Source organism: Vicugna pacos, chromosome 22 (assembly GCF_048564905.1).
Source record: "Vicugna pacos chromosome 22, VicPac4, whole genome shotgun sequence".
Taxonomy (NCBI): domain Eukaryota; kingdom Metazoa; phylum Chordata; class Mammalia; order Artiodactyla; family Camelidae; genus Vicugna; species Vicugna pacos.
In genome coordinates this window covers 6,870,319-6,898,308 of record NC_133008.1, presented here as the reverse complement: position 1 = coordinate 6,898,308, position 27,990 = coordinate 6,870,319, and the positions used below count along the sequence as shown (strand labels likewise).

Here is a 27,990-nt window from a genome sequence, read left to right as displayed (position 1 = left end):
AGCGAGGGGCGGCCGCAGGGCCGGGCTTCGCGCGGTGGGGCTCGCTCGCGCGGCGGCAGCGGGAGCCAAGGCCTCTTGCTTCTGCGGCACGTGACGGTCGGGCCACCTCTGCCGCCGTCTCCACTGCAGCGAGGGGCCAGGTGTGCGGGCGGGACGAGGCGAGGGCGCCGCCGGCGGTCCCCGGGAGGCTCGAGGTGAGGCGGGCGGCCTGCGCGTGTCCTCAGGCCTGTGAGGACCCCGGGGGGCCAGGGTGCGCGGCACCGCCGCCGAGGGCCCGAGGAGCCGGGCGTGGCCGGGGCCGAGGGGTTCGGCCGAGTTTCGAGGACTCGGGCCCAGGAGGACGCGCCAGCCGTCACGGGCGAGGCCCGAACCTGGGCCGCTGGAGCTGGGGAGCCAGGCCCAGGCCGCGCCGCTGGGGTCGGGAGGCGTGGCAGGTGCCCTGGAGCCTCCCTTGACCTCGGGGAAGCTGACTTCTGCCTTCGGCTTTGGTTCCAGGGCTCCCTGAAGCCCATTGCTGGCTGCCTAGGAGACTGCGAAGTGGGCTGGAGCAGCCTCGTAAAGGTCTGGAGTGGGGTCGGGCCTAGTCGGTGCCCCTGCTAGTGGGGAAAGGGGGTATCGGACCGAGAGAGAGTATTTGGGAAGAGCTTTACAGGTTCGGTATTTGAAAATTAAAACCGCAACTGAAGACTGGACCCCAGCAGCCTGAAGAGAATGGAGAATGTGCTAGAACACGCAACGGTTGAAAAACTTCAGTCCTGACATTACACATATTCGGGGATGGGGAATAAGTAATCTAGTCGTAAATTCACCAGACTTTTAAAGCAGGAAAGCACCTAAAGACTCTTTGTAGGTGGGTGGTTTTATCGTGGGGGAAAGTGAGGCCCAGAACTCTGCAATGATTGGCCCAAGGTCATGCGATGAATTTTATGATAACGTTAGAATTACAGTTGAGGGCTAGGCGGTTTTGGTGTACTGGTTAAGGCCAAGGCTCTGGTTCGAGCCCTCCGGCCATTTGTTGCCATGTGAACTTGGGCGATTTACTTCCCCTTTGTGCCCCAGTTCTCCCCCAATGGATGTAACACCTGATGGGGTGGTGGTTAGAATTAAGATGTGTATGAAAAAAGGACAGGGAAGTCTGATACGCATTAACTGCTTGATTAATGATTGCAGTGAATTATTATGGTCTGAATGCTCAATCCACTACACTAACATCCTACTTTTTGAGTTGGTTAAGTCCTGTTTCTCAGGACCTGAAGTCACAGTTCTGGAGATAGGAGGAAGAAACTGGATCTAGTGGATGATCTGCTGGGCATGACACGAGTGAATGCTGGTTGAAGGAAATTAAACTGAGCTGAATATTAAAAGCTTGGGAGGACAAAGGTGAACAACAGGTCTCTTCACCTCTAATTTAGGAAATGGATAATTTGCTTAATTTTTCAGTAAATAGAGTTGTGTTTTCTTGTTGTTTTTTTTTTTAAGGGAGTAACTATTGATTTTTAAAATCATTCTGTATCTCAGTCTTTTTCCAGGACTGTTTGAGGGTCACGAGTAGACTCAGCTGAGTTGTACATTTGCTATAGTTAGAGCAGAGGTAAAGAACTGGGAGTTCTCCCGTGCACCAGCCAGGGTGCACAAGCAGACAGGCCGGGCAGCGGGATCATGCGATGGCTAGACTCAGTGTGTTGCACAACAAATTTTCTGACCTATCTGAAAATGGGTGTCAGCATCCCAACCTACCTTATTATCTTAACTCACCAGTTTCAACTAGCACATTATCTTCCAAGGACCTGGAGGGGTAAAGCGTTTTGACAGAGGTGGTTGCTGCAGTTTTGGCAATCATGTTATTGCATCCTTTCAGTTACAGAGTTCATTTTGCCCTGAGAGATAGCTTAAGGGGATGAAGTGACAGTTGGTTACTGTAAATGCAGGCTTGAGAGACTTGAATTCCAGGCCCAGCATGGTAACCAGCTTAGGAACTACCTTGATTCCCACATCTTTTGAATGGGAATGAGAAGTCTCCTGGATACCTCACCATTAGGAGGCTTTTAGGAGGGACAAATAAGATGGAGAACATAAAGCTTCTTTGAATAGTGTAATGACCTGTGCAAGTAGAAGAATTGGCAGCTCATGACAACTCCCAGGAGATAATAGAAGTCCCTGAACATAGCTGTCACCTATATAGCTTACTATAAATCTTTGTCAGTAAAGTGCGGAACAAATGTTAACTACAACAGATGCACTTTGAAATTAACCTTAACTGTGATCTGTGAAAATTATTTGGAGCATTTTATTTTTTAAAGAATTTAGAATCTTCAGCAATGTTTTGAGTATCCACATCTTAAACCTACTTAGTTTACGGGAAAAAGGAAAGTGTTACGGAAAAATTGATTTTAACATTCCTGTCAATGAAAAGCAAAATTCAAAGCGAGGCAGTATATATCTATTTTTTAGTGGATGAGCATTTACAATAAAGACCACTTAGAATTTTATATGCGTTCTTCCCTGTTGAAGAGCTTTTTATTTTTTGACTAAGATACACATCTAGTAAAACCAGAAGGTACAAAAAGCATAGTAAAATGGTTATCTGTGGCTAGAATCAAATTCTTTTTAAGTGGTTCCTTTCCAGTCTAAGACTTCAAATTTCTTATTTGCCGTAAAACTCAAGAGATTTAGAACCATCAAAACTTAAACGATGTCACTGGACTATACCTAGTAGAAGTAGAAATCACTACTAGTGTTGAGCACATACCATAAGCTGGGCATTGACATAAATACTTCACGTGTATTTTGTTAATAGAACAATCTGAAGAAGTAGATAGTATTGTTATTCTCATTTTAGGGATGAAGAAACAGAGCCCCTGAAGTTAGTAATTCACCCAATATGCCAAGTTATTAAGTAGCCGACCAGGACTGTGACTTCTGAGTTCCTGCTGATAAACATTACCATATGCCTAACTGTGACCTTGAAAGGTTTATGTAACTTAGCCTTAGTTTTCTTGTGTGTCACAAGGGGGATGATAGAACCTCCCTAGGGTTCTTTTGAGGGTTAAATTTGACAGCCTAAGGTAACTAAAACCTGTAAGACTTAACGTTTAAAAAGGGTATATTAATAGATGAATGGATAGCCTACAAGAAAGAAAGACTGCCTCATTTTTTTATTACACACTGCCGTTTTTAAAAAAAAATTACTTTTTTTTTAAACCACCAAGAACAGTAGCTAGGTCATTTCTTCTGTTCCTCTTTTTCTTTTTCTTTTTTTTTTTTTCTTGGTCGGGGAAGGTAATTAGGTTTATTTATTCTTAGAGGAGGTACTGGGGATTGAACCCAGGACCTTATGCATGCTAAGCATGCTCTCTGCCACTTACCCTCCCCCTCTCTGTTATGCTCATGAATTAAAGGAATTTGAGGTGAAACTACTTTTAAGTCTCACGAAGAAAAGCCCAGAACCAAATGACTTCACTGGTGAATTCTACCAGATAGTTAGGGAAGAATTAACACTAATCCTTCACAGACTCTTCCGAAATTAGAAGAGGGAGAACACTTCCCAACTCATTCTGTGAGGCCAGTATTACCTTGGTACCAAAACCAGACGAACTGGACAAGAAAACCATAGACCAATACCTTTTGTGAAAACAGATGCAAAAATAGACTTGACTTGGAAATATAAAAATTTAAAAATAATTTGAGCCTCCATTTGTTTTAAAGATCTTTTTTCTAAATGGACCTTCATTGAGCATAAAGATTCTGCCTTTGAGATGTGGCAGATCTAGTTTTTCTTTATTGATTGCTCATTCCTAAGGTTGATCTAAGTCACCTATGGATTTGTTAAAATTCAATGCACAATGTGTCTGTTTCTGTTAAATACAGTATTTTGTGTTTAGTTGAAGTCTCATGCACATTGTTAATGTGTATAGTAAAATAACACAGCCTTTTTAAAAGAATATGTTGAGAAAAATAGCATTAACCAATAATAAGTTAAATTTGGGAGAATTTGTAAAGAAAATTGGTAACAGCAGGAAATAAATAATCACAGATAGACTCAGACATTTCTATGTCCAGATGCTACAGTTGTATGTACAGTATTGCAAGGAAGAGTTAAAGAAGAAATCATGTAATGTAATTAGAGGAATTGTGAGTTTTTCTGGTTATGTAAAATCATTCAGCCTTGTTGAAATACGTAGGTGGAGTTGAGAGGCATGTCAGACTTCTGGCCCATTCTGGAAATTAAAAATGTATTCACTATTGTTGTACTAATCGTGTGTCAAAGAGCAAACCGTTTGCATATTCCTGTGAAATACTGGACTCTGATAGACTTGTATTATCTTCTTGTATTTTCACAGCAAGCCTTTCAGCCAGTAGTGCTATTACCCACATCTGTAAAACAGGGAAAGAAGACCCGTGGAAGTTCAGTAAGCTGACCACAGCCACAAAGAGAATCAGGACAGTCTGAAACCCAGGTTTCTCTGGCTTGACGGCTTACTCCACCACATACACTGTACTGCCTTGCATATAGGGAATTAATTTTCTGAATCATCAGTTTTAAAACAGGAAACTTCTATCTCTAGAATTCAAGACAAATCCACTCTTTTGAAAGGTAAAAGAGTGGATTGATATATTAAAAGTGAGAAGATTCGGTGTTCTTGAAGAATCCTGACTGAGATTTTGAGAACTGCACTTTTGTCCTGTCCTTGGGGAACTGGGAAGCAAGTCAGAAATCACTTGCATTAGTTACACGTGTATGTTACAGACGTGCTTTTCTTGGCTGTGCATGCGTTTATCCATGTGATTGCAGAGGGTAGAGGTTCTCTGCCTTGGATATAGGGTGATAGTTGCATTTGATTACTGAAAGCAACACTCACTGAAAGGAAGGGAGAAAGACTTTCTCATCCAGCTCGCGTGTCTGAGTTTTCCCTTATAGTTCTGTGTGTTAGAGGACCAGGTCAGTTTGGTTTCCAGACAGCTTGGATCAAGTCTAAAGAACCATCTGTGCTGATCCAGTAATACGTTTTCTAAAGGAGCGTTTAATTTTGACATAATTATAGACCTGCAAAAAGTTGCAAAAATAGTACAGAGAGGTCTCTTGTACCTGTCGCCCAGCTTCTCCTAATAGTAGCATCTTAGATAACTGTAGTGACATAGCAAAACTGGGAAGAAATTGCATTGGTACAATTTACAGACCATATTCAGATTCCTCCAGGTTTTATGAGCCCTGGTGTGTGCATAGTTGTATGCGATTTTATCATGATACTAATTCATTTTTGAAATTTTGACTTTTTTGGCATTGTTTTTTATAGAAGGAAAATACTGGCATGAGTATTAAATAGTACTTAACAAACTTGTGTGTGGTTTTTCTGCAAGTTAGATAAAAGGTTGTAAGTTTATTTTGATATTATTTCCTACCCCCCTAGACTCCCAAACCTTGACTTGTAGAGCAAATACTACGATATTCATCGACTCTGAAAACATGGTCAGGTATGTTTTGTTTCCAGACTTTAAGGACACCCTGTATAGATTGAACTGTGGAAGGTCAAAGACTTTTTTTGTTTTTTTAAATGCTAGAGTTGGCACTCATGGAATTGAACGCTATCAGCAAACATTCATTTAGAGTCTGTGCCAGGTTTTCTGGTGGGCATCAGATGCATTTTCTTCTTTATCCCTCTTGTAGTGCAGCATTCAGGCTTGTGGCTGCCAGGAAACGGTCTTGAGCTCTGCCACCCAGCATTTATCAAAAGTCCAGTTGAAATATTTTCTGATGAGTATTTGAAGGCAGTGCAGTCTGTTCATGTCTCTAGAATCTAGATCTAGTGTTTTATTAGTGGATCAAGTTCTGGATCAGGAGAAATCAGAACTTGGACCAGATTAGTATTGGCCCCCATAGTATTGATTTTATTGACCGAGTCTTTGCTCTAGTTAAAGGATATGATGAGATAAAGCCACGCAACACTCACATTTACATACAACTTAAGGGTGTTTTTGGGAAAAGTTGTCCATTTCAGTAGACTCATAAATGTTAAAAGATTTTAATGTTTGAGGTTTTAATTTTTAATTGCTGGCTCTCCTGGAGGTCCATGCCTGTAGTAATTTGTGATTTGGCCAAGACAGGAATTTAAATAGGCTCACTGTGAGACAGTTTGTGGCACTAAGTAGCTTAGTCATGAGTTAGACATCCACCTAGCATTTGCATCCTAGCTCAAAGGGGCACCGCTGTAGAGTTTTAGGTAACCGTCTTGCAGTGATTAAAGCTGTGTGTGTGTGTGTGTGTGTGTGTATGTGAGAGAGAGAGAGAGAATGTCTTCTAAAAGAAAACTAGGAAATGAAGTGCTCCAAGAAAATGATGGCTTTCAAGCAGGAAATAAAAGTATGGGAGAAACTGCTATAATTTCATCCAGGAACATGAGAAACCTTGCGCTAAAAGAGCTCATACATCCTAGTGAGCATGAACTGTGAAGTAGAAGAGAATTTTAGGAAATGTAAATATTTCTTTACTACCGAGGAGTGTTACTGGGCTTAAAGGTACATGATTTCTTTACTCCTGAGCATTCTGGATCCAGGAATCACTTGCTCTGTGGCTTTGGGGAGGTTGCGGGGCTGGGGGATGGGCAGGTGTGCTATTTGTTTTTTAAAAGCGTTATTGCTTTGTTGCAAATAGTGGGTGGCGAGAGATCTGCACTCTGCTTAGGAGTCTGTAAATGATAAGCCAAATGAAGAGTTTAAAAGGGAGACAAGAAACTTCTAAAATCTTCTTAGACTTTAAAATATGTGAAACATCATTTTGTGTCTCTAAGATAAAAGCAGTGTAGAATCACCGAAGGGCACACTGTACTGGGAGACAGGAGGCTTGGCTTCTGATCCTGATTCTGCCAATATCTGGTTTTTGGCAAGTCAATCTCTTGTACCTCAGTTTCTTCTCAAAAAGGAGAGTTAGACTAGATTCCGATACCATATTTCAGCCCCATGATTTTTTTGGAGGGGTGGAGAGAGCAACATTTAATGGATAACAATGGGACATCCTTTTTTTAAAAAATCCTGTAATTTTTATGTAATAGTGTTAGGTCAACAGAAAAATGAAGCTAGTACAGAGTATTCCCGTAGAACCCATATCTAGTTTCCGTGAATATTAACAACTTAACATTATATAGTATATGTATTATAATTAATGAACTGATATTCATAAGTAATTACCAGCCAAAGTCTGTATTTAGTTCAGATTTCCTTTGTTGTCGCTTGCTGCCCTTCGTCTTTTCCAGGACACCACGTTGCATTTAGGCATCACGTCTCCTTAAGCTCCTCTCGGCTGTGACAGTTGGTTAGATTTCCTCTGTTTTTGATGGCCTCGACATATTTGAGGCCTGCTGGTCAGGTTATTTTGTCGAACGTCTCTCTGTTGGAATTTCTGTGATGTTTTCCTCGTGATTAGAGGGAATATGGATTTTGGGGAGGAAGACCACAGGGGTTAAAGTACTGTTTTCATAACACTGCATCGAGGGTGCACACTGTAAACACGACCTATCAGTGTTAGTGCTGACCTTGACTGCCTGGCTGAAGTGGTGTTTGCGGGGCTTCTCCACTGTGAAGTTCCTGTTTTTACCCCTCGCCCTGCTGTGCCCTGTGGAAGGGCGCTACTCTGTGCAGCCCACATGTAAGGAGTAGGGGGTTATTTTCCACCTCCTTGATGGTGGAGTATCTATATCAATTACTTGGAATATTTCTGCATGGGAAATTTGTCTCGTCCCCATTTGTTTATTTACTCAGTCTTGTACTTGTGTTGTATAGATTCATGGGCATTTATTCTATACTTTGGGGTATAATCTAGCACCACTTGTTTTGTTGCTCATGTTCCAGCTCTGGCCATTGTTCACTCTTGTGTTCCTTTGACATAGCCCTCATCATTGTGGGTGTTTTGGTTTTGCTTTTGTTTGGAACACTTATTTCCCTTCTGGTGCTACGAGATGCTCCTCCAGGCTTGCCTTGCATATTTCCTGCCATAATCCTAGAATCAGCCACAGAGCACTGTTTCCCTTTATTGGCGATAATACTGGAAACCAAGATTCCCTTACTTATCTATCAATTCCTGCACCCTACATTGAAAGTGGCTCCCACCATCCACATACTTAATCGTTCAGCTCCTATATACATGGATATCAGTATCTGAATTGTTAGCCTGTATGCTTAGGTGCAACAACTTAACCAATGTGAACAATGCTTTTGTACAGTCTGGTTTCACAGATGCCACTCATTTCCTGAGTTACTTAGGTTAGCATCTTTTCCCTCCACCTCTTTGTTTCAAATATTTGCAATACAGTTAGATTGTTTTGTCACATCCTGCATGCTCTCCTTGGATCACTCAACCTCCTAAATGATTTAAAAATTTTTTCCTACATCAAGATTCACTCTTTGTGCTGTAAAGTTTTATGGGTTTTGACAAATGCATAGTGTCACAGACCCATAGTAGTAGCATGCAGTTTCACTGCCTAGAAATTTCCGCATGCTTACCTAGTCAGCCTGACCACCTCCCCCAGGCTTCTGGCAACACTGATTTGTTGTTGTTTTTACTATATGTAGAGCTTTACCCTTTTCAGAATGTGATATAAGTGAAATTATACAGCATGTCACCTTTCCAGACTGGCTTCTTTCGCTTAGCACTATCCGCTAAGGATTCATCCAGGTCTTTTTTTAGTTTGATAGCTCATCTTTTAATTCCTGAACAGCATCCCATCGTATGGGTGTACTACAGTTTGTTTATTCATTCACCTACTGAAAAACATTTTGGTTTCTTCAAGTTTGGGGTGATTATGTATAAAGCTGATAGGAACACTTGCGTGCTGGTTTCTGTGCCTTTATAAGCTTTCAGCTCAGCTGGGTAGGTACCTGGGAGCACCATCACTGAATCCTGTGGTGAGACTATAGGTACCTTTGTAAGAAATGGCCAAACTGTTTTCCAAACTGGCTGTACTATTTTGGATTTTCACTAGCAATAAAATGAGGGTTCCTGTTACTTCACATCCTTGCCAGCTTTTAAAATCTTGGCCGTTCTAATAGGTGTCTGGTACTATCTCATTGTTGTCTTCATTTGCAGTTTCCTAATGGCAAATGATGTTTGAGCATCTTTTCACGTGCTGTCTGAGTATCTTCTTTGGTGAGAAATCTGTTAGATCTTTTGCCCATTTTTGTGATTGGGTGGTTTGTTTTCTTGTTGTTTGTGTTCTTTGTATGTGTTGGAAACTAGTTTATTATCAGATACGAATTTTGCAAATATTTTCTCCTAGTTTGATTTGTCTTTTAATTCTCTTAAGTTTCTCTTTCATAGAGTTGAAGTTTTTAATTTTAACGAAATCCAACTTAACCAATTTTTTCTTTTCACGTATTTTGCTTTTGATGTATTAAAAACTCATCGTCAAACTCAAGATCACTTAAATTTTCTGTTTCTTCTAGAAAGTATCACAGTGCAACATCCTTTTTACGCACCTTTTGCACTCCATGAGGAGTATGGGTAGGAGGACTGAAATGAGGGAGGGATTTTGTTTCTTGGTAATGTCGGATTCTCATTAACAAAGAAGAGAGTTAAGATCACCTTAAAATGTGCTATCTTGAATTTTTTGTAAATATGGACAGGTCTTTAACAAAACTTGGAATGTTTAAGCTGGCTTAATAGTTGTTCTTGGAACTAGACCTGTTTACTGTGGCATCTTCTTAGGAGTATCGGCAGATTACAGTTGCTGCAATTGCATATGTAAAGCTAGCTGTGGGCTAAGGCTCCTGCGTGCATGGCTGTGGGAATAGATTTGTCACCCTCTGGATAGCATGAAAGTAACAGATGAGTGCCTAAGACTTCTACTTGAAAAACCAGGTTCTGCAACTCAGGGTGGAGGGTGAGTGGTCGTGGAGGGAAGTGCTTTCCTGAAGTTTGCTGGAGACCCCGGTCTATGTTCCTGACCGGGATGGTAGCCATCTGCTTCCTGAAAACTGGTTTCCTTTTCTTGGTGCCATTCTGCCTCCTGCATGTGGATGCCACCTTTCCCAGGTGCCAGGGTCCCCAGACCTGCGCTGTCTGCTCTGCAGTTGCACCCTCCCTCACTAAACCCTGTCTGGATCCCCCAGCCCAGACCACTCGCCCCACTGCCCGTCCTGACTAGTCTTCCTGCCCTGTCCCATCACACCTCAGTACTCAGCTGCGTTTTGTCCTGTGTATTAAATATGGAGTTTGGATTCTGTGACTCTCACTTACTGGTTGTGATAAGGAATCAATGATTGGGTTATTTTCATTTCACAAAGTCTTTGTTCCTAATGTATAAAATAAAATGAGAGTACTACCTCCAGGGAGGTCTACATGAAACAACATATGTATGTGAAAGTGCTTTATGAGCTGGAAAATGGAGCAAAACGGATTATTCGCAAACCCTAATCAGGGGTTCTCAGAGTGTGGTTCCTGAGCCAGCGGCCTCGGCATCCCCTGGAACTTGCTGGAAATGTGCAAGCCCAGCCCACACCTGCTGAATCAGCAGTCGTTCCAGCAAGCGCCCGGAGTGGTGCTGATGTGTGCTCCAGTGTGCGAAGCACCGTGGTGACATCGCACTTAACCTGGGACAGCTGTGTGAGTCTGCGCCGCCTGCCACACAGCACCGCCGGCTGGGTGGCTTAAACAACAGAGAGTAATTTCTCACAGTTCTGGAGGCTGGAAGTCCAAGATCAAGGCGTTGGCAGAGTTGGTGTCTGGAGTGGACGCTCTCCTTTGCTTGCAGAGGGCTATGTCCCCTGCCCCCTCACTGTGTCCTCACATGGACTCACCGCTTTGCACACACTCCTGGTTCTCTTCCTCTTAATGTAGACAGCAGGCCTGTTGGGCTAGGGCCCCACCTCTGGCCTCTTTTAACCTTGATTACTTCCTTGAAGGTCCTACCTCCAAATACAGTCACACTGGGAGTTAGAGCTTCCCTAATAACAATGTGTCAACAAATTAAAAATTGAGGGGAAAAAAATCACTTACCTTTCAAAAGAGACGAGCTCACCCCCCCGGCTGGCTTTCCCTCGAGCAGCAGTGCTCCAGCAGCTGTGGTTTTGTGCTTTACTTACTACTAGCTTACTGCATCTTGTCTTTCTTTCAAACAGTTAATAATTGTATGCGGATACTGTTTTAGCTAGGTTTGGAGCTGATTAGGTTTGGTAGCTTATCCCTGGGAATCCAGCTACCATTTGTAGCATTGTTTCTATGAGAACTTTGGAGTTGTAGAGAGTTGATTTAGGTAAAAGTGTTGAATCAGCCTGTTTAGTTTTAGGGAGTCCTTTGCAGTTGTAAATCGAAGCAATATAGCTGTGGCATTGTGTATTATTTTGACGGTAGAGAATGGAGGCCTTTGAAATGAATGGATGAGAGGTTACTGATGTTTCTTAGTACATAAGAAGCCACAGCAGAATGCTGATATTAAGAATTTCTTCTAAAAACCGATACCAGTTCCAGGAAGGGTTATGAATGATTTTATTTAGCACCTTTATTTTCTGCACTGCCTAAGTGCTAAACATTTAGGAATCCTGTGAACTTTACCTTCTTTCGTTTTGTGAATACAGTACCCAAGATACGTAAATAAGATAAATACCACCACATGATATGTGAAAATCTGGTTCCATATATTGTTACTCACTCTAAAGGATTATAGAGTGTGTAAGAAATTAGCCATTACATTCAGCTTTGGAATAAGTTGATTTACAAGAGACCAGAAAAATTAAGCTCAGTTTTTTTTTTAAATCTTTTTTATTGTAGTAAAAATGCTTATTGTGAGACTTTCCATCCTAACTATTAGTAAGCGTAAGCTCAGTGGCATTAAGTACATTCACGTTGTTGTGCAGCCGTCACCTCTATCCATCTCCAGATCTCTTTTCATCTTGCAGATTTGAAAATTCACACTACTTACTTCCGGATTATTTTGTGCATCCTTGTGGCTCAGTTTTTATATCTTTAGCTCTATGGTCCTTGGAAAGAGGGCCAACTACCATCCAGGACAATCTAATACAATACACAAGGCATTTAAGTGCTTAGAAAATAAGAGAGAAAAGTAGCTGGTCCTTGGTTTAGTATTTTTTCTGTTGAGTCTTAAAACACTAATTTAAAACCATGTCTGCACTTCACAATCTTTGGACAACAGCAGCAGTATCTATATTAAGTCTTTAGTGTGAGGCTAGTTAGCACCTCTGTTATTTCATTGTAATGTTTTAATTAGTACTCATTTAAAGTGATCTGTGGAAGGGGCTTTGACCACTGTAAACCTCTTTACAGATGCAAGAGATTAATTTGGAATTTGAGCACTCTATATGGGGACAGTTGTTTATATTTGAGTTTTATTCATTTGAGTTCTTGAACTTGAATCTTTTAACTGATTTTAGGAAAACCTCTTAATCTGTCTGAGCTCACTTTATCTGTAAAATGAAATATTCGCAATAAAATTCCTTTTAGCTCTGATTTGAAAGCTTTTAATTTTAAATAAGAGGGGTTAGTGATCTCTATAAAATTTTTAAAAGATGATACATTTAACTTTACTCTTTCTATATTTAGGTCATGGAAGGCAAGTGGCTGCTGTGTGTGTTGCTGGTCCTTGGGACCGCTGTCATCCAGGCTCACGATGGCCATGACGATGATGTGATTGACATTGAAGATGACCTCGATGATGTCATTGAAGAGGTGGAAGACTCAAAACCGAAACCAGATGCCAGCACTGCTCCATCTCCAAAGGTTTGAAGTGGTCTTTGAATCTATTCATTTTACCTCTTGAGATAATCAAAGAATGAAGGTAAATTTGGATCCTTGTCACAGGGAAAGCAAAGTTTGCTCAGTTTTTGATCTCTCCATCAGCCTTTGTTACATTATACCAAAGATCAGTTACATGGGTTGAATTCAAGGGCCAGCCATGAAAGTTTGAAAGCAGGCTAAGAGAATAGATCCTATTAAGAAAGACACGTTGCTGAAAATTGCAGTTCTTAATTCATTTTTATACTTAACACAGGTCACCTACAAAGCTCCAGTTCCAACAGGGGAAGTGTATTTTGCTGATTCCTTTGACAGAGGAACTCTGTCAGGGTAAGTGTTTCTTAGGGGAAAACGTCTTAAGAGGCAAACGTCATGTAACTAAGATGGAATAGTGGATTCCTCTTTGGGTAGTAGTTTATATAGTGAAATGTCCAACTGTTTTGTATCTTCATTGTTCATGCCCATTTAGGAAAACAGTCTTCTAAAACACGTGGTTCTTGATTCCATTTCTCTCTCCCTTCACTCTGTATTTTGCTCTTTGACTGGAAAAAATTTTTTTTCCTTGAGTCTTAAAAAAAGTGGGGTTATTGCATGGGTTTGGTACTTTTTCTTACAGGTTTATAATCACTACTTGTATGACAGTTTTAAAAGTTGAAAGTAGAATGGTTAAGTAGGCTGAGAAAAGCTGGCTATTTCCCTGTTTTTATTGGTATTTACATTGTTTCTTTTTACAGGCCAACTATAATTTGAATCTTAATTTTGGGGTATGTCTTAATTATAGGTGGATTTTATCCAAAGCCAAGAAAGATGACACTGATGATGAAATTGCCAAATACGATGGTGAGAGTTTCATTTAATTTAGATATAGTAGCAAACAGAGGTTTGACATGTTTCCATAGTACCTCTTAAGACTAGTTTAAAAGGAGTTTGTGTGTACTTTAAGATTTTTTCCTTGGAGGTTTGCTATCTTTGTGTGTTCCTTTATATTTTATAGGCTTAGACCTGTTTAACGTTTGTTTTACACCAAAAAGACGGGAAGATGATTTATTATCTGTGGTGCTGTATGTTGGAAATGGCAGGTCTTTCTAGGCAGTGTTAAAATGAATATGCTATAGGCTTTTAAAAACCAGATCCTAGTATTTGTCAATTTTGTGTGTTTAATATTAGTAGGCCAGCTCTCAGAGGTAAACGGAACGTGCTAAACATTTTTCAGTATGATTGATTTGCACAACTTGGAGTTTTGTTTGTTACCATTTAAAGGATCTCCAGAGGTACAGTTAGGGAGTAGAACTTTTTTTTTTGTTTTCTTGCAGGGAAATGGGAGGTAGATGAAATGAAGGAAACAAAACTTCCCGGCGATAAAGGACTCGTGTTGATGACTCGGGCCAAGCATCATGCCATCTCCACTAAACTGAGCAAGCCCTTCCTCTTTGACACCAAGCCTCTCATTGTTCAGTGAGCGAAACGCTTGTTTGATAGAAGCTTTCTAGGGAGGGAGAAGAAATTACATTATTAAACTACTACTCCGTGTAAAAGAATTATGAGAATAACTATATGCTACCAGAGGGATTTGGGGGTGTATTTAAGCATCCTATGATCTAATATTTTTCTTCCTGCCAGTAAATTATTTGGAAGTAAATCAGCTTTTTCCTCCTGATAGCTAATGAGCTTCTGGATTTTGTGGAATATATTTACTGGGAATCTGCGTTAAGATTTTATTTTCTTTTACTTATTTATTTTTGGGGCATTGGGTAGTCATAATAATAGAAGATGGACTCTTCCCATATGACCTGTGACCAAGGTGGGGGAAAAGGGAAATAAATTAAGAAATTTGATCTTTCAGAATGCCATATAGTTTTCTGCGTTCTTCTCTGAAATTAGGTATGAGGTTAATTTCCAAAACGGAATAGAGTGTGGCGGTGCCTATGTGAAACTACTTTCCAAAACCCCGGAACTCAACCTGGTAGGTACTTCCTATTTCTTTACGTGGCCACCCACAGCTGTAAGAATCTAAGAGAAAACCAAAGACAATTTTCTAAGGCCTGTGAAAATAAAGTCCTTCTCTACTGCTGTTGAAATATTTTGAAAGTTGAGAATGTCCACTTGGACATTTCTGTGCTTTTCATTTGAAATGTAAATTTCAAAGCTGTTCTGTCTTATCCCTGTTTTCTGTCCTGTATAAATTTTAATGTTAGCAAACTTACTTCTTTGTTTTATGAGAGAAGCAGTGACCATCTAGATTTGTGCATTATTTTGTGTTTTTAAGCACTTCCATATATTCTCACGTGAAGTTCCCTGGTAATTTCTGATTATTCCTCTTCACTGGTACCTGTACAACCCTCATAAAAGAATAAGCTTTTCCTTTAATAGGACACTTTGGGATTTTATAAGAGGACATACAACACTTTTGAAAGGTTGATTTTTAAACACTGATTGATTTACTTCATTTTTTGTTTCTGAAGGATCAGTTCCATGACAAGACCCCTTATACGATTATGTTTGGTCCAGATAAATGTGGAGAGGACTATAAATTGCACTTCATCTTCCGCCACAAAAACCCCAAAACGGGTGTATATGAAGAAAAGCATGCTAAGAGGCCAGACACAGATCTGAAGACCTATTTTACTGATAAGAAAACACATCTTTATACGTTAAGTAAGAAAAACTATTAATTTGTTGGTTTATGGCACTACATATGTATTATCCATTTAATTTAAAGATGGTACACCTGCAGAAGACCCAGACCTGTAAATAAGTCTCTGTTGACGTAGTACCTTAGAGGTGAGATGAACTTAATTTCTCAGCACTAAGAGAAGCTTCTCTTCATAGGTTGAATTAAGAACTAGGGTTTGAAACAGTTTTAAGAATCAGCTTGTATGTCCCATCAAAGAGCTTCTTTGCTTGATCCTCCCTCATTTCCTCCCTTTGTTTATTTTCTTGTTGATAAGACATTAAGTAATAGGACATACAAGAGAAATATATACGCAGTAACTTTCAATTGAACTTGTTTGGATGCTGTCACACCTAGACAGTTGAGTTTAATGATTTAAAACATTGGAATAGGTTTTCTGTTTAAAGTTTTTCCTGCTGGTTTAAAATCATACACAGACATAACCTCTTTTCCTAAAAAGTGAAATAACCTTTTTCTTTATAACAAAAGTAATACATATTCAGTAGAGAATTTAAAAGATAGAAATAAGCAAAAAGAAGAAATTTAAAATTATTTGAAATATCAAATTGTATGTATTTGGCCGTATGTGAATAAACATGTACATATGTAATTTTTTTACTAAAAGTGAGAAAAGTTTCGCTTTTTTGCCAACAGTATGAGGATCTTTGTGTGAGAGCACATATCACTGATAACACGGATAATCACCATTACCACCGAGGGTAGCAGCACAGGGCTCTGCCGCCTTCCGTACTGTTCTGGGTGTGCTGTGACCTAGTCGGTTGTCTCTCAGACACTTAGATGTAGGAGCCAGACTTTAGCATTACTTATACTTAAAATACCTTTATGAATTTACAGTTTTATGTTCTCCACTGGACTCAGTATAACGTGAGTAGACTTGTGGCGTGTCTAATTGGGAATTTTGGTAACATTGGGTAGTGGTAATACATACTCAAAAAATGAGGAAGTGGACCTTCCTACTGGGAAGTGGTTATAATAAATAAACTTACTTGCCTGTTGACTGGTGTGTAACCATTTGTGCAGTGTGTAAACAACATTGCGTTAGTTTATGTACTTGTGTTTTTTTGATGTTTTTAATGCCCATACATGGACTCTTTTGGTGTTTTAAAATTTTATCCATCATTTGTTTTTATTCCTAAAAACCAGAGAACCAACATTTAAAATTTACAGCTAAGGAAAGGAATGCTAACTTGCCTAGGGCTCCAAGGCCATGTCCTGACTCTAACACCCAAGATCTCTACTCCATGCTTCCACTTCCTGTTAGAAATGTGATCTTTTATGGTAAAGAGCTTGGAAAAGAGTGGCTAATTAACTTTTCAAAAATTACATTTAATTTTTTTTCAGTCCTGAATCCAGATAATAGTTTTGAAATATTAGTGGACCAGTCTGTGGTGAACAGTGGAAACCTATTAAATGACATGACTCCTCCTGTAAATCCTTCACGTGAAATTGAGGACCCAGAAGACCGGAAGCCTGAAGATTGGGATGAAAGACCAAAAATACCAGATCCCGATGCTGTCAAACCAGATGACTGGTGAGTCTTCAGGACCTGTCCGAGCGCAGTGGAGCATTTTGTATATTCTACATGGCTTGAACAATTGAATGTTGGTTGAGATCTGATAATTTCAGTAATCTGATGCAGTCTAAATGTTAGGAGCAACGTAGACTACTATCGCTGAACAGTAGCGAGCACCAAGTGAACTAGCGTCACTGTGATCGTCTGGGTTGCCTCAGTCCATTTTACAAGCCATAAAGTGCTGAAATTGATGATGGAGTTTGCCTGTGGTAACATGGTTGATTTGTGGCAGAACCTTGGGTCTAGCCTTTCCATTGAATTCACATTTAAAGCTGGAGTCCTAAAATTTTTAATTTTAATTTGAAAAACAACCTTTTTCCTATCTGAACAGTACTCAGGAGAGCTCCGCTCTGTGTTGAGCAGTGGAATACAAAGCCACAAGGACACCAGCCGCCTACACAACTCCCAGCCCAGGTGTGAGGCAGGCAGATGAGGCTGGCACCTATGTGGGGAGTGGTCTGATAGGTGTTCCTTGGTGACCAGAGCACCAGGTATACCTCACTTGGCTAGCTTCTTGGAGCAGGGCAAGTCAGATTGAGGCTCGAAAGTAGGGCAAGAATTAAGTAACTGGTGAAGATCGGACATGTGCTCCCTGGTTGAAGAAGAACATGATGTGCAACAGCGGAGGAACGGGGCGGGGGGAGGGTGTAGCTTGGATAAAGCACAGGCTTGGCACGCACAGGGTTCTGGGTTCAATCCCTGGTACCTCCACTAAAAATAATAACCAAGGAAACCCAGCTACCTCCCCCCCAAATAAAAATAAATAAATAATTTTTTAAAAGTAAAGGAATAGGAGTGAACATGTATGAAGGAAGTTGAGTATGTTTAGCTTTTTATGGGTACAGATTGGATAGTAGTGAGAAATGTCAATAGGCAGGTTGTACTCTTGTATACGGCCACATTTGAACTCATACGGTGGCTTTTGGAAGTGTCCGAAAGTGGACAGGAGAAATTATGGAAACTGGTCTTCCATTTGTAGACGTCTCCTTTTAGGCTTAGAAGTTAAATTCCAGTTGATATTTTTATGTGGCAGTGGTATAAAGGCTGCGTTTTTTTGTATATTTGATGAACATTAGATTTGGACTTGGCCTCATTCAGAATTGTATTCCTTAACTAGCTGTTTTATTTCGGAGGTCAAGGAGTGATTGTTAGCTTAAAAGATCAGCTGAATAATAAACAAGTTTAATTCTCACACAGTTGATTTAGAATTAGCATAGTTCAAAAACAAGCATAATCGTGACCAAGATCAGCAGGTGTCTTTGCTTACCAGTTGAAGTGGCGCTGTCTTGCAATGACTGACTGCATAAAGCTTTGAAATTAGGTACTTCTTGATGAACTTTAAAGAGTAATTATTTGAGTTATAATTCACATACTAAAGTCTACCCTTTTGAAGTGTGCAATTCAGTGGTTTAGTATAGTCACAGTGTTGGTCAACCATCACTGCTGTCTAATTCCAGAACATTTTTATCATCCAAAAAGAAGCTCATACCCATTAAGCAGTCACTCCCTATCTCCCACTCCTGCCAGTCCCTGGCGACCACTAATCTACCTTCTGTCTCTGTGGATTTGCCCGCTCTAGACGTGGAATAATAATGTGGTCTTTCGTGTCTGGCCCCTTTCACTTAGAATGTTTTCAAAGTCCTTCCATGCTGAAGCTTGTATCGCTACTTCATCCTTTTTATGATTGAATAATAATTCCATCGTATGGATGATACATTTTATTTATCCACTCCTCATATGACTGACGGGTTGTTTCCCCTTTTTGGCTACTGTTATGAATAATGCTTCTGTGAACATTCATGTATAGGTTTTTGGGTGAATATACATTTTCATTTCTCTTGGATATAATTGTAAGCGTGGAGTTGTTGGGTCATATGGTAACTATGTTTAACTTCTTGAGGAACTGCCAAACTGTTTTCCAAAGCAGCTGCACCATTTTGCTTTCCCACAAGCAATGTATGAGAGCTTCATTTTCTCCACATTCTTGCCAACACTTGTTTTTATCAGCCTTTTTCATTATAGCCATCCTACTGGTATGAAGTGGTATCTTATTTTGGTTTTGATTTGCATTTCCTTGACGGGTAATAATGTGGAACACATTTTCATGTGCCTGTTGGGCATCGGTTTATCTTTGGAGAAATGTTTGTTCAAATCTTTTGCTGGTTTTTAGATTGGGTTGTCTTTTATTATTGAGTTTAAGTTCTTTATATAGTCTGTGTACTAGGCCTTTATCAGATATATGATTTATAGATACTTTCTAGGAGGAATTTTAAGGTTTTTGATCAGGTAAGACCTAAGTATTTTTAGATTGCTCTGTTTAAGATTCACAGAGTGGGACGACATTGTGAATGTCTGGCCGGTGTTGTCAGTAATTGGCTTTTTCTGTTGTATTTAAGGGATGAAGACGCCCCTGCCAAGATTCCAGATGAAGAAGCCACAAAGCCTGAAGGCTGGCTAGATGATGAGCCTGAATATGTACCTGATCCAGACGCAGAGAAGCCAGAGGATTGGTACGAGCTTTAGTTCATGTTTAAAATCACCTGCTTTTTTAATTGAAGTAAAAATCAGTACTTAAATACAGCCAAGTGCTCAAACTTATGTGTAGAGCTCAACAAACTAATTACATTTTCATCTCTTTTTTTTTGATGCATCTCCCATGAAAAACCGTTTTTACTGAAAATGCAGAAATATGATGATGCTCTATAGTGAAAGTTTCCCTGTAGGAGTTTTTCAGGGAAGCCCTCAGGCAGCTTTTCATTGTCTTGCATGACAGAACCCATTTGTAACTTGTTTATATCTCCACAGGGATGAAGATATGGATGGGGAATGGGAGGCTCCTCAGATTGCCAACCCCAAGTGTGAGTCGGCCCCTGGGTGTGGTGTCTGGCAGCGACCTATGATTGACAACCCTAGTTACAAGGGCAAATGGAAGCCTCCCATGATTGACAATCCTAACTACCAGGTTTGTGCCTCTTGGTGGTTGCGTTGCTTCATTGATCTCTTTGTGTTCAGGTAGAAGTTTGTTCTGCAGTGAGGCTGCCAGGTTGATCATTATATTCAAACTATTGAATTAAAAACAAAGTAAACTTCAAAATTGAGAGAGAACTTAATGTGTTAAGCATTGAAAGATGAAACTAGAAAGAAGAGCTTTCATAATTGCTCTGTAATTTATGTTTTAAAACAAAGAAACAAAAAATGGAAAACTTGTGATTTGGGTACCCTGCTACCATTGGGCAGGGATGCAACAGCCACAGGGTCCAAATTGGCCATCTCTGTGATGGGGTGGATAGAGGACTGTGATGGGAGTTGACTCCCTGACCACAGGTAAGCTCATTGCTTGACCTCAGTATCAACTGTAAAAAGACTGACTGAGGCTCAAATGAGATGGTAAGTATACTGGTGGGGATGTTGTAAAGCTTCACGTTTACTATGGATGTGTGACCACTTAGATTCTGGTCTCAATTCTGTTTCTGTCCTGGTTAAATGATTTAAAATCATTAATTTCCACTTTGTCACACTTTAAAATGTAAGGTGTAGGGCTGTATCTCTTTGTATACATTACATGTATATTTTTCTGTTTTTAAATGTATTTTTAATTTTGCAGTCAATAGGATAAATTAAAAATTGCAGCATAGCTGTTTTGTTGATGAGCATTTGGGTGAATTGCCGTTTTAGAATCCTTGCCGCAGTGATGATCCCTGTACGTGTCTGAGTACGCTGGTAGCTATTTCTCTAGGTAGTCATCTGAAGTGGAATGTCTGGGTGAAGATGACGTACGTTTTCAGTCACCGCTGACTTACGGCCCCACTCCCACTAGCAGTTGATAAGAGTAGAGGCTGTTGGAATGTGCCAAGCGGAGCAAAGTGTTGGTTTGGATCAAGGTCATGGATGATACTAGAAGCTGAAAGCAGTGGGGAGTCCATACACCTTAAAGGCATCAGCAGTGTCTGTTGTCCTCCTGTTACTCAGTTAAGTTTCACAAAGTCAGCACTTCCCTTGCAGATCATGCAGAATCCATCTTAATCCTTATTTAGGTTCGCCATAAATGTGTGTTGATCATTATCTGAAATGATTTTTTAAAATATTTTCTCTAGGGAATCTGGAAACCCCGGAAAATACCAAATCCGGATTTCTTTGAAGATCTGGAACCTTTCAAAATGACTCCTTTCACTGCTATTGGTTTAGAACTGTGGTCTATGACCTCGGACATTTTTTTTGACAACTTTATCATAAGTAGCGATCGAAGAGTAGTTGATGACTGGGCCAGTGATGGATGGGGTCTGAAGAAAGCTGCTGACGGGGCTGCTGAGGTTTGTGCTGGCTTCTTACGCATTTGTATCTTTTATTACAGGTAACTAATTGCTGCTTTTGTGAAAAACTATCCTCTAATATTTGTCTTTTCCCTAATTTGGGAATGTTGGCATAAAGAGTGTGACCTGTGTCTGCTAAGGGCAAGATACTGGGGTGTGGGACCTGATCTCATTAGGCATATGTAATGGCTTGAGAGTCTGTATTTGTGTTATGTGTATAGGATTTTTTTTTAATTGTGTTAAGATGTATTTAACAAAATTTGCCATTTAGGGTATATTTTAGTGCAGTCTTAAATATTGAATCTTGGTTTATGTAATAACTGGAGTTTTCAAATAATTGGGTGTATGGGCCAGGCTGGGAATTGGAGAGACAGGGACATCGATACGAAGAAATTCTTCATTCCCTGGTCCCTGAGGTCCTGGGAGCCGTTGCAGGTGATTAAGGAGCCAGCTTTCACACCTAAGACAGGGAAATCACCTTGAAGATAAGGAGAGGAGGAGAATTGAGGCTTTTCTTTCACATCCTTTTTACGCTATGTGAACATCTCATCTTGAATCCTTTGGAAAAGGCACCTGAGCAGTGCCGTGCAGTAACTCCGCAGTAGAGCAGCTCGGGCTGTGTTTGGGGTCAGAAGCCGGAACTTGATATCAGCCGTCTTGTTTCTCAGCCAGGTGTAGTGGGGCAGATGCTCGAGGCAGCCGAGGAGCGGCCGTGGCTCTGGGTGGTCTACATTCTGACAGTGGCTCTGCCTGTGTTCCTTGTCATCCTCTTCTGCTGCTCTGGAAAGGTATGAGTTGTTGGTTTCGCTTTGTTTTTGTCTTTGATTCACTAATTCTTATGTTATTAGAAATAACTAAAGATATATTGCCTGAGGTTTTCTTTGTAGCAACTCAGTGGTGACTGGGCCACACGTGGCGCTGACTTCTGACACCTTGTTCGCTACTCTCAGTGGCCAGTTACTGTGCCCAGAAGGGAGTGGGATTTGTTAGCCCCTCAGTTTCTCACAGTATTAGCCATTGTCTTACTTCCCTTTACATTTGGCAGCAGCCTTCTGGACGAAAAGAAAAAAGACGACTTAGGTGTCTACCTAGCCATCTGGGCACAAACCAGCGTTTCTTCCTGGCATGGCTGTTTCTATGTTATATACTTTGGAATACAGCCTTTGATTTCTCATGGTGTGTTCCTTCCTCAGCATCCCTATCCCCGCTGTCAGAAAACACATGTAGTGGTAATACACACTTACTTCAGTTTTTCTTGTTTAGCCTTTGTTATATGCAATTAAAAAAGAAAAAGAAAAAGAAAATTTTGCTTGGGCTCTCTGCTTCTATTAAGTGAGGATCATGCTTCACCTTATGTTCGAGAAGTTTTGTAACCTGATCCAGTCTTCCTTTCCCAGCCTTATCCCCATCCCTGTTCTGTGTGTCTGTGCCTCAGTCACCTGACTGGTTAGACCTGCACATTCCTGCCCGACCCCTTGCTCGTACTGTTCCTTCTCCCTTGAGCCAACACGTGCTCACGGGGGAAGAAGCTCTCAGGCAGGAATTCCGTCTTACTCATTTCTATCTACCTCCCTCAGTGTTTGCCTGGTACAGAACTTTGCTCATAGGCATTTGATAATTATATGGTAACGTCATACATAAAAATGTGAACAAAACTGTTGTGCTTTGGGGGAATGTTTCAGAAACAGGCCAGTCCTATGGAGTACAAGAAGACTGATGCTCCTCAACCAGATGTGAAGGAGGAAGAAGAAGAAAAGGAAGAGGAAAAGGAAAAGGGAGATGAAGAGGAGGAAGGTGAAGAGAAACTTGGTAAGAAGGAGACCCCAGAATACCTGCTGCAGTCCAACACCCTAAGATATTGCAAACCCTTAGAAGCAAGTTACTGTCGAGATTGTTTTAGACCTGAGGTGTCTGCTAATACTTACTTGCTAACTACCAAAAAGAAGTGTAAGGTTTTGCTCAGTCATCTTACTTTGACTTCTGTCTTAGAAGAGAAGCAGAAGAGTGATGCTGAAGGAGATGGTGGCGCTGTCAGTCAAGAGGAGGAAGACAGGACACCTAAAGCAGAGGTAACAGAAAGGGGGAGAGTATATTTTGTATTTCAAGCAACTCAGGTGAAGGTACATTTAAGTCGAGAGTATTTTTCATAGGGTAATTTTCGATGGCAGTGGCAGTAAAAATTCTGTTACAGTCAATTTTGTAAAATTGGACTTCTTTGCGATGTAGGCCGACATTTTATAGTCCCAGATTACATCTGAATCTCAAAAGTATTTTCTGTGCTGAAAATGGCTTTCTGTAATGAGCAGAGGTTATAGGGGAAACTAGTAAAATGCTTTCTGAGATGGCAGCTTCAGGTTATTGTTTTACCGTTCTGTCTCATCTGCCTCTCCTCGCTGTGCCCTTAAAAAATATTTCTTGCACCAATAACTGCATTTTAAAATTGTTGTCCCTCTTGCCGATGGATTCTTTCATTCATTCACTCAGTAAATATTTGTGAAGTACCCATTATGTGCCAGGCATTGTTAATGAACAATACAAAGAGACCCTACCTTTGGGGAGGTTAAATTCTAGTGGAAGGAAGACAGTGAGCAGTAGACATTATAAGGAAGTAAATGAACAGTAATGTTAAAAAGCAGTGGGCTTTGAAAAATAAAAGCAGGACAGGAAAAGGTATTGGCGTGCTGGAGGTGGGCTGGGTTGCAGTGTTAAAGATGGTGGGTAGAGCTCAGTGGAGAGGTGACATTTCAATAGAGGCTTGAAAGAGATAAAGAACCTTGCCAGGGAGCCCCGGAAAGAGCATCCCTGGCGGAGAGAATGCCGGCCTGGGGCCTGCAGTGCTCATCTGGAAGGCCAGTTGTGGCCAGCAGGTTGAGAGGAGGGGGAAGAGGCACATGGGGAAGGTGCCAGATTATGTGGGGCCTCCTAGGCTGTTACGTGCACTTGGCTTTTCCTCCTAGTGAAATGGACAGTCATTGCAGGCTTTGGGGCAAAGGAGTGGCCAGATTTGGTTACTCTGGCTGCTGTGTTTCCTACAGACTAGAGAGAATCAAGGAGCCTGGTTAGGAGGCTGCTGTAATAACCCAGGCGAGGGCTGGTGGCTCTGAGCAGGGTGATAGGAGAGAGCGATGTGAGCTTCTGCTCTGGTGGGTTGGGTATGAGGCATGAGGAAAAGAAGAGTCCACACCTTTCTTCCCAGGGTTCCTTTTCCAAGCACTTCTCTGTTTCATTCTGATCCTTCCTGGAAAACTCTACTGAGTTTCCACTTCCAGCTATGACAGCTCTGCCCTCCTATTGGTAAAGCTCAGTGCTGTTTATATTTCAATGGATATATTCTGTCTCAATGAGAATGCAGAGTTCTTTCAGGTAGGGACCAGTCTCACATATGTTTTTATATTCTCCAATCTTCCTTGCACAATAAGAAATCTCTACACTGTTGGCTTGTAGTCTTGAATGTTTTATGAGACTCGGCTTGGATAGCCTTTTGCCCTCATGAATCTTTCTCAGCCTTAAAATAGGGCTAATGTGTTCACAGGCCAGTATTCAGGATTAATCAAGATAACACGTGAAAGCCTGGTGTCTGGTCCTTTTTTAAAAAAAATGTTTATGGGTTAGATTGAGAAAAGTGCATGTTTATGGGAAACAGACAAAATAAGAACACACACAGTCCCACCACCTCTGAGACAGTCACTGTCTTTGGTGCATTCATTTTCTTCTAATCATTTTTCTTTTCTTGTTTTTTCCTCAGATGGGTTATACTCAGCTTGGCTGATGAAAACTTGGTGAATTTTAACTTTTTTTTTAATACTAATTATATTGAATTTTTTGTTTTTTCAACAGGAGGATGAAATTTTGAACAGATCACCAAGAAACAGAAAGCCTCGAAGAGAGTGAAACAGTCTTAAGAACTTGATCTGTGACTTCCTCTCCCTCCCCTTCCCCTGCAAGTGTGGGTCCTAGGAGAGGACCTGACACAACTTAGATTGAAACTCAGAAAACCTCCAGGCGTCACCATCAGCAGGTTCCAGTTGAACACTAGCCCTTGTAATTTTAAACATCTAGCAGTAAATAATTGCAGTTGTGACATAAAGGATCCTGTTTCTGTAGAAAGAAAGCATTTAACATGGTTGTGAAATGTAACATGAAGCAACTAACTTGTATTTTTTTGTTTTTAAATATCTTTGTTTTTTAAAATAGAGTGATAGGACTTTACCAGTCTTTAAAAATCTTGGCTTAATTTAATGTGTTAATTTGTCCATGCAGAAATAACATCAACCTTTAAAAATGCTAGAGGGATGAATTTGCAGTTTTTATAACTGATTTTGTTCTTTAAGTTTGGTATTACAAAACATTCAAGTGTCTCTGTCCCTTAAAATTGATAATCATGTTTAAAGTACAGTCATTTGTAGTTATAATCTTGTTTTCCTTCCATTATTCAATTCCTCCTAAGGAAATTGAAGCGAGGAATTGGGTGGAAGCCCAAATTTATATAAAGGTTCTGTTTAAGTTGTATTAAAAATAGACATACAAAAAGAAAAAAACTTTTCACTTGATGTTGGTTAGACCATAAAGTGTGTTCTGTTGCCCTTGGAACAGCTCAGTTCCCAGACAGCTATGCAGTTCGTGGAGGAGGTGGCATAATGCGGCACGGGCGTTCAGGCTTCACACACCGGGAGTGTCTGGGCTCCAGCCTTCTCAAGCAGGTGGCTTTTTAAGGAACGCTACCAGGGCACGTGAGCTCCAGAGTAGATGGAGGTGTTTTCATCACATCAGCCACTATGTTGACACTGTTTCCCCTCCCTGTGTCCCCAGACCCCCAGCTTTCCCCTCTGCTATGCATTGTCTTCACAGCACAGCCTGCAAGTCCGTTGCTGAAAATTATTAATAAGCTTTGCATAACGTTAAGCTTTATTGTGATTACGTGTATGTTTCTTCTTCCTTCGTTAAGCAGACCCACACCTTTCCAGGGTCAAAGTACAAGACACAATACTATCTTGCATTTTTATGCATTTCTTTTACTCTGTGTAAAGACTGCAGAAGTCTAACCCAGAGGTAAGCCAATTCAAAATTGACTATGATTGAGCGCAGGCTAAAAGTATTTATGGGAGGAGCATGAGTTTTCTAATTTTTGTAGCTGCTAATCCTTTTAAGTCATCATTTGCAGTTCATGTAACAGTTGTGTCTTAAATTACATGATAAAGCAGTCCTCTTTTTTTTAAACTATGTGGCTTGTAAAATTTTTAACAAAAGATCTTAGATTTGTTTTTTTTTCCATGTGGAATGCAGATGGGTGCTATCAGAGCCTCTCCCCATTATTCTAATGTAATAATATCATTATTACACCACACTGAAATGTATTCAGAATTAGATGTTGTTTTAGCTTTATTCTTCAGAGGTGTTTCAAATGTACCGATGATACTGTTCCTTGCACTGAATATATAAACACTCCAGAGTGTTTATATTGGGGAGATATTGGGGAGGAAGTATATTTGTAAAAGATGAAGGCTGTGTCTGTTTATTTTGTTTATCTTCAACTTTTTACTGGTTCACTTAAATTCATATGAGGGTGGGATGCATTTTTCTTGCTGTTCAGTGCTTTAATCCTTTTCATCTGTCGTTCTGTGGTCACAGTCACCTTAGCTATGTAGCTGACTTTCCCAAATGTATTGAGTGCAAATAAACAGTTACTTAGCAAGACCTGAAAATACGTCTGCAGGTTTCTCCTTGAAGCAAGTGTGTGGGATCATTGCATTTCCAGAAATCTGCCTTTTTCACTCTCCTTTGACGTTAGATTTCATGCCTCCCTTACAGTTTCTTCCAGCTGAGCTGTGGAATGACAGGTGTATATCAACAGACTGTTCATTTGCCTTTCCAGGGTAATTCAGAAACATTTGCCCAGAAAAAAGGAAAGTCCTTTTTGGTTCTTTTTTTCACTCTCTGTTGAAGGTGCAGCCTCCTGATCAGAAGTCTGACACAATGAATGATCAGCAGCAGTGTTCAGTTCTTTAAAAGGCACTTGCATTATGATTTTACATGCTGGTTATCTGTCCCATTGTTGTAAAATGCCCACTCCATCAGATGTGTTCCTCAATTTCTCTTATCCATAAAATACTCTACACTTTTTCTCAAATTGTCGTGTTACAAAATGGTATTACATTAAAGCCCTGTGTTAAGCGTCTGCTTTTGACTGAACTTCTTCATAGTAACGTTCCGTTCGCGCGTTGTACTGTTTCAGTTGTGCATTAATAATCTTTGCTACTACATGAGCTTCCTAACGCAGAAACTATTAAGGACGGTGAAATAATTACATCATCTCACCAAGTGGATTTGATCCAGTCTAATTCAGTGTAGGCTTTGCCTCCTTTTCCTGCTGAAATGGGGTTCAGTAGTTTCAGTTGTATAACAGGGATAGCGGCTCAGAAAAGGGCGGGGTAATTTGTAGATAATATTCTTTGAGATTTTGGGGAACCATTGAACTTTTAAATTTTTATTAGAAAATCTTTGTTCAAAATCAGACTCCATCTTTTGCATGAATTCTTACATATTTCAGGGATATTTTTGAAAGTTGGACCAGAACTTTCTTTTACGCAGGATTAGGCTTTTGAATTGCTTACTAAAGAGAAGTACACAAAGCGTACCGCCCCTACTTACTGTTACCTTTTCTATAAGAAAAGAAATAATT

At 40.4% G+C, this 27,990-nt stretch overlaps 1 protein-coding gene across 2 annotated transcripts; it reads left to right on the top strand.

The window, feature by feature from the left end:
• Positions 1-15: 15 nt before the first annotated feature.
• On the top strand, positions 16-27,486 carry CANX (calnexin). 2 transcript variants are annotated; one of them, XM_072947102.1, is made up of 15 exons: positions 16-194; positions 12,545-12,721; positions 12,993-13,066; positions 13,518-13,576; positions 14,050-14,191; positions 14,618-14,699; positions 15,199-15,391; positions 16,770-16,959; positions 19,398-19,511; positions 19,807-19,963; positions 21,096-21,311; positions 21,980-22,099; positions 22,994-23,120; positions 23,301-23,380; positions 25,149-27,486. In XM_072947102.1, exons 2-15 carry the CDS (start codon positions 12,548-12,550, stop codon positions 25,200-25,202), a joined length of 1,782 nt encoding a protein of 593 aa, XP_072803203.1. In that variant the 5' UTR covers positions 16-194; positions 12,545-12,547; the 3' UTR covers positions 25,203-27,486. The 2 variants fall into 2 exon arrangements, with proteins under 2 accessions (XP_072803203.1, XP_072803204.1); XM_072947103.1 differs by lacking the exon at positions 16-194 and adding an exon at positions 538-561.
• The last annotated feature ends 504 nt before the right edge of the window (positions 27,487-27,990 follow it).

What these genes read in the sequence shown, in the direction of transcription:
- CANX (XM_072947102.1), top strand. Translation starts at nt 12,548, where the DNA reads ATGGAAGGCAAGTGGCTGCTGTGTGTGTTGCTGGTCCTTGGGACCGCT. An exon ending in AACACATCTTTATACGTTAA is followed by an intron (nt 15,392 to 16,769) that starts GTAAGAAAAACT and finishes ATTTTTTTTCAG; the next exon opens with TCCTGAATCCAGATAATAGT. An exon ending in TTGACAATCCTAACTACCAG is followed by an intron (nt 19,964 to 21,095) that starts GTTTGTGCCTCT and finishes TATTTTCTCTAG; the next exon opens with GGAATCTGGAAACCCCGGAA.